At 42.8% G+C, this 11,101-nt stretch overlaps 1 protein-coding gene across 2 annotated transcripts; it reads right to left on the bottom strand.

Moving 5' to 3' along the window:
* Window positions 1-1,805: 1,805 nt before the first annotated feature.
* Window positions 1,806-6,003, bottom strand: LOC100274278 (zinc knuckle (CCHC-type) family protein). Of its 2 annotated transcripts, none has more exons than XM_008669381.4 (7): window positions 5,466-6,003; window positions 4,847-4,951; window positions 4,342-4,500; window positions 3,313-3,474; window positions 2,733-2,849; window positions 2,533-2,640; window positions 1,806-2,446 (listed from the first exon to the last, which is right to left on the bottom strand). In XM_008669381.4, exons 1-7 carry the CDS (start codon window positions 5,841-5,843, stop codon window positions 1,985-1,987), a joined length of 1,491 nt encoding a protein of 496 aa, XP_008667603.1. In that variant the 5' UTR covers window positions 5,844-6,003; the 3' UTR covers window positions 1,806-1,984. The 2 variants fall into 2 exon arrangements, with proteins under 2 accessions (XP_008667603.1, NP_001142114.1); NM_001148642.1 differs by having other exon boundaries at window positions 1,831-2,446; window positions 2,775-2,849; window positions 5,466-5,912.
* Window positions 6,004-11,101: the final 5,098 nt, after the last annotated feature.

Genomic DNA, 11,101 nt, shown 5'->3' with positions numbered 1-11,101 from the left:
TTGAAAGATTGAATTTTTGAGACAAGTATATAAAACAAATATTATTATAGCGAGAGACCGGCACAAGTTGCTGGAAATAATATGAAGATGAAACAACAGTAAAGTGTGCTTTCATTTTTGAACTAAAATTAATTAAGAGCTCAAACTAATTGTAAAGGTATATTTGGATCGTGATACATTACCACCCTATTTGTGCGTACTACAGTTTGGTACTGGGAGTTACCTAATGATGAAAGTTTAGCCAAACTCGTTGGTCCTGAATTTAGACTAGAGAGATCACGACTACTTACCTCCGTTTTTATTTATTTAACGTTATATAGTTTAACTTTATGCTGGCAGACGTTAAATAAAAACGAACGGAGGGAGTATGTCACGCTTCTCAGTGCACTATGGTACAAAGACGCTACTACTTGACCTGAGATTTAAGTCTCTCCAAATGAAAAGTAGGATTCTCACTTTGTACTTCAAAGCATTTGTTTAAAGACTCATGTAACTTACAAACTCAATAGTTTAACTCGAAACACCAAATTTCAACTCAATTAATGCTGTCAGAAAAATAATTTGCTCACTAACTCAATGACTAGTGGCATTCGATCCACAAAAAGTACCTCGAAATCAAATAAAAGGCTAGAAATAAGACATCTCTTCCATAAAGGAATTGGGTGTGTCGCTAATCAGTTTCATCAAATGCGTATTTACATGCAAGGACTATCATCTAACCTGATGAGTTGCATGCTGGTAGCTCAACCACAACAAAAACGTTCACAAAACTCCCCCCTCTCCGACCTCAGCTACAAGAAAACATCAAAATGCACATGCCTTCCCACTCTTTTTAGAAAATATGCCTGTGCTTGAAATTATTAGTGCCCATCGGTACTTGCAATTCCAGCAAGCACTAGTTGAAATTGTTGCCTATGTTTTATCATAAATCTTGGGAACTTGAGATCATGTTAGCTGTAGCTCTTCATCAAGTATGAAAATTGAACATGTCATATTACTTTGTTTCTGCTAAGCCCTCTAGACAAGAATGATTTGCCAACCTGTTAGTTATATATTCTTGGTGTGTTGCTCTGAAGACTTTACTGGGAGAAGAAGTCCACAACAGTATCTTTATCTCACGTGGTATTCCAATTTGGAGACTGTTGAGCGAGCCAACTGCAATACTTTGTCATTATCCTAAGCTTGTCAGCCACTTCTTTTAACAAGTAATGTAGGAGTAATAGGTTACTCCAACAAAAACGTTCACAAAACTCCACCCCTGATAAAAGCACTAGGTGTAAAACCGAACGCGACTGCTGAAGATTGACTCAAACACGCCCTAAGAACATAATTGTGTCTACATTGTTCTACTGTACTTGTGTTGTTTTTTCATGGTTCGAAAATTTCCATTTAACCAAACAGAGAGATTCAAGTAAAGACAAGCATTACCATTCGACCAACAAGTCAGTAGCTATGCGCTTCGATGAGCCACCATTTGCACGTAATGCCGCATCAGCAATGGCAGTACAGCACTACCCATTCAAACACCAGGGAAAGGCTCAAAGGACAGTTATGGGCCTGTTTGTTTCCTAACTAAGGCGCTACAATCTATCTAACCTTAGTCGCTCGCTCAAAGAATAGTTATGAGCCTGTTTGGTTTTCTAACTAAGACGCTACAATCTATCTAAGCTTAGTCGCTCGAATTGAAGATCTGAGCTTAGGCAGAAAAGTTAAGCACATTGTAGTGCTTTAGGCAGCAAACCAAACAGTTTTCAGTTGCCGTTTTTTTTTTGCACCAAGGCATTGTTATCCGGAGGGCGACGCCATGGCATGAAAGCTTTGTTCACAGTAGAAATAATCAGTTTCAACCGCGCTTACATATGTAAATATGTAATCTCAGACAAGACACCTATCTAAGGGCATGAACCAGCAGCTAGAGTTCAACCCCAGGAGATAACTGTTATCAATGGCTAAACAAGCAACAAAAACAGACACGTGCATCCGGCTAGCTTCTTTTGAACCGGACATGGGTGTTGCTGGCGGCGAATATTGACGACGAGAACCTGTGTTTCCTAGCACCGGGTGACGCGGTACCATGGTTGTGCCTTCGTGAGGACTGGGGAGTGAAGTAGTCACCACCACCAGACAAGTACTGGTGATTCGTGTAAGACCTCTTGGGAGTAGCTGGTGAACCCCATCCATTGGGTTTGTACTTCTTCGATGGTAGATCGTCATCACCAGTCCAACCACCCCTCCATTTCGATTTATGATTAGATGCGCCCATTCTTTCCTCGAAAGAGGGGCTATTGCTTTTGCTTGTTGTACAGGCATCATGAGGAGCTGATCTAGCACTGGAATCTTTCTTCCATTTTTCCTTCCTCCGGATGTGTGATGGTGACTTGCCATCGTTTTTCCATCTTCCCTTCCTCTGACTGTGTGGTGACGACCAGCCTTTTGGCCCATCGGACTGCAGGAGGGAAAAAAGAACAGGATCTTAAATACAGGTAACTACTTTTACTGTAAGGTAATTTGTGGGGTGCTCATAACAACAACCTTGGCATTCTTCGTGCAGCCGCGTGCGAAGTGACCTTCCTCGCCACATTTGAAGCATAAGGTTGGGGTTGTGACAGCACTAGCTTCCCTGCGTTGCTTAGCACATCCCTGTAACAGAAGTTCCAATGTAAATTGCCTGCCATGAGAAGCAACATATGACAGCAGTAGGAATTAGATGGCCGATAAGCATTAAAACTTACCAGGCCAGAATGGCCAGATTGGGCACAGTTATAACAGCTAACCTGTTCCAGAGAATTGTCAAAGAAGTCGGAACAACATAGATGGCCCTTCTGATTACACGCGTAGCATCTTATTTGCTGCATAATCAAAAATACAATTAGTAAGGTGTAAGCTCTTCTACATAATCCATGGCTTTGTGACTCTAACCTTGCAGCTAGGGCACTATTGCACTGCACAAATAATTAAAGTGCTACATAGAGGGCACGTATCTTATCCTGTAATTAATACATGTTGTGGATTCAAAAAAAAATACATATGCAAGTTTCAGGGATCCTGTTATGGAAGGGGAAGCACAACATCAAATATACCTGGTATTATATAAAGAAACATCAATCAAAACATATATCTTACAGTTAAATCTTAGTCACCTAGCCCACAAAAAATGCATAAAAAACTAGCTCATGTTTAATTTCTCTGTATGCATTTTTCTTTACACAACACTAGAGGGAAACAGAGACTGGAAAACAAAAGCTAACAAACAAAAATCCCATTATGGCAACAAGATAACAAATTAGCTTAAACAAGGCAAAGAAGCACTACCTCGATATCATCTGGTGGGTAATCATTGGCACATCCAAACATATCATGACCTGTTTCTCCACATCTTATACATAATGTGGATTGATGATCATTCCTCTTGTGCTTATCAGGACAATCCTTCGCCATATGCCCTCCTTTTTTGCAGATGAAACAGTCTTGACCCTGTGAAATAGGTTTGTTTGTTCTTGAGAATGCTAAACACCAACAACAACCATCACAGAAAAACATAATAGGAACAGTATATACAGATAATAGTACCAAAACAGATGAATAACACAGAAGATTGAAATAAACAAAAGAAAACTTAATCATTCTTTACTTTGAATACAAAGGGAGGCATGAATATGGAAAGGAATATATCACAAAATCATTTGAAATTACTAATCGTATAGATAATGCTACTGCTCAAATGGTGTGAACAAGCATTAGAATAGAAAAAAATAACATAGTGAAGAGAGGAAAAAGATATAAAGTACAGGAATCAATTTACGAGCTGGCATGATGAATATAAAGGAGTTGTTTAGCCAAAGCCAGTAGTAGATCTAATTTGAAGAAATGTATGTGTTGTGCTAAGATATCACATCCAGTGCACTTGGTACAGCAAATCAGTAATGATTGATGAACTTCCTTTCTGTCTATAAATGCATGTGTTCATGGAGAGGCAGGAGCTAAACAGAAGGCAAATTTTCTACAAATATTAGAAGACAAAGTTCAATATATATTCGTTTTCTGCTAGAAATACGGGTGTTGAAAACAATTCAATGCGGATATTGTAGGACTGTTCCAAGTAACAAGCTTAAGATATATTTCTTGAAGATATCACAGCATGAGCAAAGTACATTTGCAAGATTGCAAAATTAAAACCTAAACAAGGTGAAACATGTTAAAATTAAAAGAGTTGAATTGTTATCCTACACAGAAAAATTACACTCAAACAACAAAAAACTAAATAGACTGAGCAAGTCAAGGGCATGAATGGACATACCCAAGTCACCAAGTGATAATCCCTCGGAGATAGGGGGGACCAACCTGCTTGCACTGCTTTGCATTGTGCCCAAACAACCCACAAACAAAGCAAGGCTTCTTCCGCTTTCCCATTGGGCAGTTTGCAGCTACATGTCCTTCCTCGCTACAATTAAAGCAAGTCTCCAACAATGTTTCCCCAGGATCAAAGTATCTTGGTATGCGCTGGTCACAAGTAGAAGTAGCACAATGTTAAGTGTTCAAGTATAAGTGAACTACCCACCTCTCCCTATCAACTTAAGCTTTCGGTTGAACTGGTCAGTGCATGCAATCAAAGCTAGAGGTCTCAAGCTCGAATCTTGGCAGGCACAATTAAATAAAATAATTATTGATCACTTATATTCCACGACTGAGACCTAAGAGATCCTCTACGTGAGGTGGTGTTGAAGTATAAGTGAATTGTCCACCTCTACCATCAACTCAAGCTTTTTTGTTGGACTGATCAGTGCATACAATTTAATAGTAAGCTTCCTTTAGTAGAACAAACCCAATAAATTCACATGTCACTTACAAGGAGCTTCCGCAGAAACATACTGTGAGATGTAGGGGCATCAACCCCATCTTCAGTTAGCACCGATTCTGCTGTCCCAATTTGCTCCTCCTGGGTGGTACCAACCTGAAGACAAAAAGAACAAATCCACTCATTACTGCCTCTAAAGGAAATAGACCTTGCATTTTGTTCCCGAGGAAGGGAGCTCAAAAGGTTTTTAACCCCCCCCCCCCCCCCCCACTAGATGGAACTGTTCACAATTACACTCGATCCATAAGGAAAAACAAAAGAAGGCACTCCTGCGTTTCAGAGTATTCAGATAATCTTCAATTTCAAATGAAATCAACTAATTCTGACCAACAACAGCAGGACGAGCAAAGATGCTACTTTGGACTCCTGATCAGCTTGATTCAGAAGCTTTCCGTAAGCTCACACTAGAGGGGGAGTAGGCACTAGGCAGTACAACCAATCAACCTGAAGCTTCCCCTAAACTAACACTAGAGGGGAAGTAGGCACTAGGCAACTTGATTCTATATGGGATTGCTTAGCTATAACCACGAATTTCACTATTGAATTGAACACGACACCCATACCGAATGAGCAAGAGTTAGGGGGAGGGGAATTAGAGCCTCAAGCTTACCTCCTTCTCTTCCTCGTCCACGGCAGCCGCAGCCGCAGCAGCAGCGGTCGCCTCCTTCCGTTGCCTTTTCCTTTGCTTCCAGTGCTGCCTCTTCTTCTGTTTCCTCCGGGGCTCATCCGCCTCAGCGAGCTCCACCACGGCGTCCTCGTCGTCGCCGGAGGACACCGAGAGCAGGTTGGCGAACCCGGTGACTCCACCGCAGGACGCCCAACGCCGCTTCCGCTGCGCGCGCGCGATGATCTCCAGGCTGAGGTCCTCGTTCCCCACCTCGTCGTCCTCCTCGTCGCTCCCGCCCCTGCGCGGCTGCCGAAAAGGCGGGGAACCATCTTCGTCCAGGTCTGAGTCCCACCGCGCCCTGGAGCGCCAGCGCTGGGCCATCAGCGTTCTGCGGCGGCGGGTGAGGGACAGAGAAAACCTAATAACGCGCTCGATCTGGAGGCGGCGCGGAGAAGTGGGATGGTGGCAGCGCCGCAGCGGCAATTTTTCGGCAGCGGCTCGGGAAAATCAATTTGCTTGTGGCTGTCCAGAAAACGACCAGGGAAAATAAACTAGCGAGTTATTCACGTGACTTTGAGCAGTCCAATATTTGGCAACCATCCAAACATACAAGATGCCAATAGCCAACAACATTTTATTTATCTGGCTGCCGCAATCTATATGACCAAACCTGCCGCCCCGAACGGATGTTCACTTTGATATTAAACTATTGTTTATAGATATTTGTTGGGAAGAATGATTCAGCACATTAGCTTATCGGACCCTCGTTGTTGCTTAGCTGTTATACTAATTGTGTGTTGTTGCAACGCATATATATTATGCTAGTCAAGTCTATATGGATCACCGAATAATATCTTCATTTTTTATTTATTGTAGTTCCAATTATAAAGGTACAACAAAAAACTCATTGGGACCCTGTTTAGAACCTGTGAAGCTAATAGTTAGTTACTAAAATTAATTGCGGAGGTTTTAAACACCCTAGCTAATATTAAGCTAATTGTTAGCTAATCCATAACTAGTAATTAGTTTATTAGCTGGTCAACCTAGTTAACAACATTAGTTATAGGAGTTCTAACTAGGGCTTATTACATATACAAATTAGAGCAATAAAGTAGCATTAGGAAAATTATAAAATGAGTATTTCGTCAATACTACTAGCAATATATAATTTAATCTTATGTGTTCTTATATCTTGAAAATGCCTTTATAATCTTCAATAATTATAAATACGTCCCTCACACCATATGGTGATTATTCATCAGATATTTTATTCTGTAACACGTATTTGATGATATTCATGGCTGAAAAACTCTTTCCACGCCATCGATAATATAAAAGCCTATTCAATGAGACGATATACCAATTATAGATGCTCACAACTTCCACTCTTAACCTTCAATTTAGCAAGCTTGCTAATGTCAGTTCTGAATCTATTATACAAGTTGGCCACTTTACCAACATATTTAATAAATACTTTAGTTGCATGTTTCAAATTACTGAACACCTTATTTGTTAAAGGAACGAGTGTTGTACAAGCAGACCTTATGTGCAAGTGTATGTGTGAGTCTACTTGTCCTTTAGATCATGGTACAACCATAGGTTATTGAAAGCATCTAGGTCCTAGTTGATTTTGATGATTAATGGCAACATATTATTACTGTGACTAACGTGTATTTTGTAGCTATGTGATATGTTAAGTCACAATCCATGAAAATGGACTCAAAAGGTAAAAATACCTCAAACGATGAAAATTGATGGTATGACCAAAAAGATTGTTTAAAAAGGTTGATAGCTAAATCTAAGTGTCAAAGGAGTTGTTGAGCACTTAGTGTAGTGTTAGGGCCTTTTTTATTTTTAGTCGTACCATAGATGGGTAATTTAACCTATACATGTTTAGTATGATGTGGTAAAGCACACTTGTATGAAACTAGTGCTAGGTAACCGATGAGAGCCCGTAAAAAGTTTGGAGACAAACCCAAAAAACACACTAAGATAAAACCTAGGGTTTTTTCATGCACCTGAGCCAGGGCGCGGACCCATTGGAGAACACAAAACAACAGTTAGCTTAGTGGTAAGTGTTGTTTTTGAACTAGTCAGTTAGAGTTCAAATATTAATTGTTGTTTATTTTTCGATGTCTTCCTCACAAAGGAGCCACGGGGCGATGGTAAAACCAAGCTTTCTACCCGAGGTGAAGACACATGCGCTCATGGGCCTCGAGCCGCCTGGTTGCGCCGTATTCTATATGGCGAACAGCGTGGGCAGCGTAGGCCTAAGCGCCATCATTTGTGCTACGCCGCCGAGCCCCAACCTTCATAGCCTGGGGCTCAGCACGGCTCGTCGTGTTGCGCCCTGTCAGCGGTCTGTGTACTTAGGCCTAATCCCGATAGGCCATGCGTGCGCCGCAGGTCGAGGGGTGCGCAGGTCGTAAATACGCCGTAGTCCGAGGGGTTCATAGGCTATAAATGTGTTGCAGCCCGAGGTGCTTGTACGTTATGAGTGGGAGGCGGACCGGCACTCCTGCGGCAGCTCAGCGCTAGGCGTAGTTACTGCGACCGGTCATTTATGACGGGTTGGACTCGGGCCAGGCGAGGGATCCACTCGAGTGGATTCCCTTTGGCACACCCGTCCCCATGTTCAGCTTTGCCACTCCCAACCCCGGGCTCGGTGTCGTGTGGTTATTCTAGGGGTGGGTTCTTCCAGAGCAGACGTTATCTACCTCCTACAGCTGACCGACAGGACGCAGTAGCTAGAGGCTTTTCCCTAGTGCACTTATTGACTGATGAGCCTCAGGGACCGGGAGCCATATCCCTGACAATAGCCCCCGAGCCCTCGGGGAGTGTGTCCCCACAGGGGCTTTTCTTTCTTTTTTCGGGTCGGTCGATGTTTGCCCTTCCACCTTTCAAGAAGTCGTGGTGGCTCTCTTCGTGAGTCGTGCCACCTTAGGCGCAATCTGCTCATACTTAAGGTGGGAACGGGTGCTATTTCTTTCCTTAAAAAACTCAAGCAAGCGCTCTCCCGTCGCCACCTCCGAGCTCGTCATTCTCAGGCTCTCACTTCGAATGGGGTTCGCAAGGGTCGTCCGTCGGCTCGTCGTTGACGGAGCCACTGTCCCCTCTCCCTTGGGCATCTCGGGAGAGTTAAAAGTTTTCTGTACGACACAGGGGCTGCTGAGGCTGAGGTCGATCTGCTCCGGTCCCAACTTGTCGAGTCCGATGGCCGCATGGTCGGTAAGACTATGTCTAACAACTTACTCATACACATACTCATAATCAAACTAAACTATAAAAACAATAAGGCCTTGTTCGGTTATTTCAATTCCACGTGCATTGGTGTGTATTAGGATGGATTGAGATGAATTTTGATTTGCTATGGAATTAAACCGACTCAATACCACTCAATCCACATGGATTAACGGCGAAACGAACAAGCCCTAGAATGTAAGTTGGTGGAGATAGTCCGTCACTTGTCCCCGTTCCCTAGAGTCTTTGATGTTTCCCTTACCTTGTGACAGAAGCCAAGCCGAAGGAACTGCGCTGCCGTTTGGGTCGGGCTCTGGAATTTGTTGGGGCTCGCGGAGCGCTTGGACAACGTCCCGCGCCGTGTCCGGAGCGTTGTTGGCCTCGGCGTCCGCCGGGGTGCCGCCGCGGCGCTGCTCGTTGGGGATCTCCAGACCGGCGCCTGTGGCAAACATGCAGTGCTTTATGATCTTAATAGCTTCATCTTTATGAGGTCTGCTGTAGCCATTTGCCATTTTGAGTGAATGAGTTAAAGTATCCTTCAGTCTGCTTGATAATGTAGGGACTGTTTTTCAATCCATTTTATATGAATCTATGCTTGAGCTCTGGTGCCTAGAATGGTTTCTTAACCGCTGCCACCCAAGAAAGGCATTTGAAATGAAATTTATTCATATATTTTCTGAGACCATTTTTTCGAATTGTGGCATGCACGGTTTCATGTCTTCACTGGCTTTTTATGCACTTCAATGTGTAGCATTCGTATCATGTTCTGTATTCAGGTTAGGCTGTGTAATTCTAACTTCCTTCCGGTGATTTTAACTACCTGCAGAACCGTCACTCGTACGAGAAGCCGGTCAAAATTTACAATTGAAATTTCTAATTAGCTGGCCTGGCCTCATGGTGTGAGAGGAGCAGCCCAAAAAAGGGAGGAAAAGGAATTTATATTGTCAGGGGGGAAACTCAGTTGTCAGGGGGGAAATTGGATGCTGAGGGCAAATATTTCTTCATTTTTGGGCGAAGGTTTTTTTTTATTGGGTACATAAGATTTTGGTAGGAGGCGTGTATACAGGCAGGTGGTGTAGTTGTGACTCTCTCGGCTTGATCCTGCATATCTAATCTTATGTTGTTGTTATAATGTAGTGAAAGTGGTCGACTGTAAATTGGTTCCAATTTTCAGCTTCCATCTCATGTCGGAAAAAGGAGTAATTCATGGCATATTTGACATCTTGTTGCAAGAAACAATAAATTGCTCAAGGGCCTACTACTGCTTCGATCATCACTAAAGCAAGGGAAAAAATATAGTTTTATTTTTGTTTATTTTTTTTCAACGTGATTGTGATGTGTAAAAAAATAGTTGTATGCTTCTTAAATAGACCCAAAAGTTGTAGTTTGCTAAAACCAGTGGTAGGTTTTTAAAATCATAAAGAACTTGCTCAGAATTTTTTGAACTCATTGCTAACATCAGTTTTGTTTACATGTAGGCATCGTCATCACAGTGCAGAGCCATTTTTTTTATGGTGGCTAGCTAGAGAGAGGATGAACACGCGCGGTGCAAGGAAAATGAGCTCTATGGCCTATTACGTTTGGATTTTGGATTTTAGTGTTTGGTGAATAATATGACTATATGAACTAATAATGTTGTTTGCTAGTATGCAAGGTATTTTTCAAATGGATGCAATATATAGTGTAGTTCTTGGACTTAGGCAAAGAAATGTTTGATACTAGAAGCCATATTGAAACCCTCCAAGACATGTCAATGCAGCATTTAACTTGGTACCATGATTTTTTATATTTTTTAAGCACTTGACACACAGGTTCTCTTCCTGTCGTTTTCCACCAGTTAATTAGATCTAGACCTAGAAACAAGATTAAAACTTGAAAAATAGCACGAAAATGTTATATGCTGGCACATGATAACCTCCTATGAACAACTCCACAAGAAACAAGATCAAAACCTTGCACTCGAAAAATGGAATTCTCCTGAAGACTTGGTCACCGGCTCACCGCACTTGAAGGGATCAAGTGGGTGAGGTCATGGAGAAGAAGAAGAGTGGGTGAAGTCATTTTATAACCATCCATTAATACATGCAAGCAATTAAGAGATATATCTTTACTACTCCTTAAGACCGTAAGGAGGGCGTCCACCCTGCTTGACCACGCGGCTCCGCCCTCCACCACCCCGCCAATCTCGCGGGCGAGCCACGCCCGCCCAATCCCCGTAGCGTCACCAGCGCGGTCCAAGCCCGGAGATCTGCACTCCCTCGTGCCCCCGCCTGCAACCACCGCCCGGTCCCGTGCCTCCCTCTCACACAATCGAGACGAACGCCATCTCCGTCGCCCATCTTCCAACCTCCTCCCCACGCCGCCATTTGTGCCTCCTTCATCGCTAAGGTCAGTGTCGC

Source organism: Zea mays, chromosome 2 (genome assembly GCF_902167145.1).
Source record: "Zea mays cultivar B73 chromosome 2, Zm-B73-REFERENCE-NAM-5.0, whole genome shotgun sequence".
Classification (NCBI taxonomy): domain Eukaryota; kingdom Viridiplantae; phylum Streptophyta; class Magnoliopsida; order Poales; family Poaceae; genus Zea; species Zea mays.
This window is presented reverse-complemented; position numbering and strand designations above follow the sequence as displayed.

What these genes read in the sequence shown, in the direction of transcription:
- LOC100274278 (XM_008669381.4), bottom strand. Translation starts at nt 5,843, where the DNA reads ATGGCCCAGCGCTGGCGCTCCAGGGCGCGGTGGGACTCAGACCTGGAC. An exon ending in ATGCAAAGCAGTGCAAGCAG is followed by an intron (nt 3,475 to 4,341) that starts GTTGGTCCCCCC and finishes CCTATTTCACAG; the next exon opens with GGTCAAGACTGTTTCATCTG. An exon ending in ACCCACCAGATGATATCGAG is followed by an intron (nt 2,850 to 3,312) that starts GTAGTGCTTCTT and finishes TTGATTATGCAG; the next exon opens with CAAATAAGATGCTACGCGTG.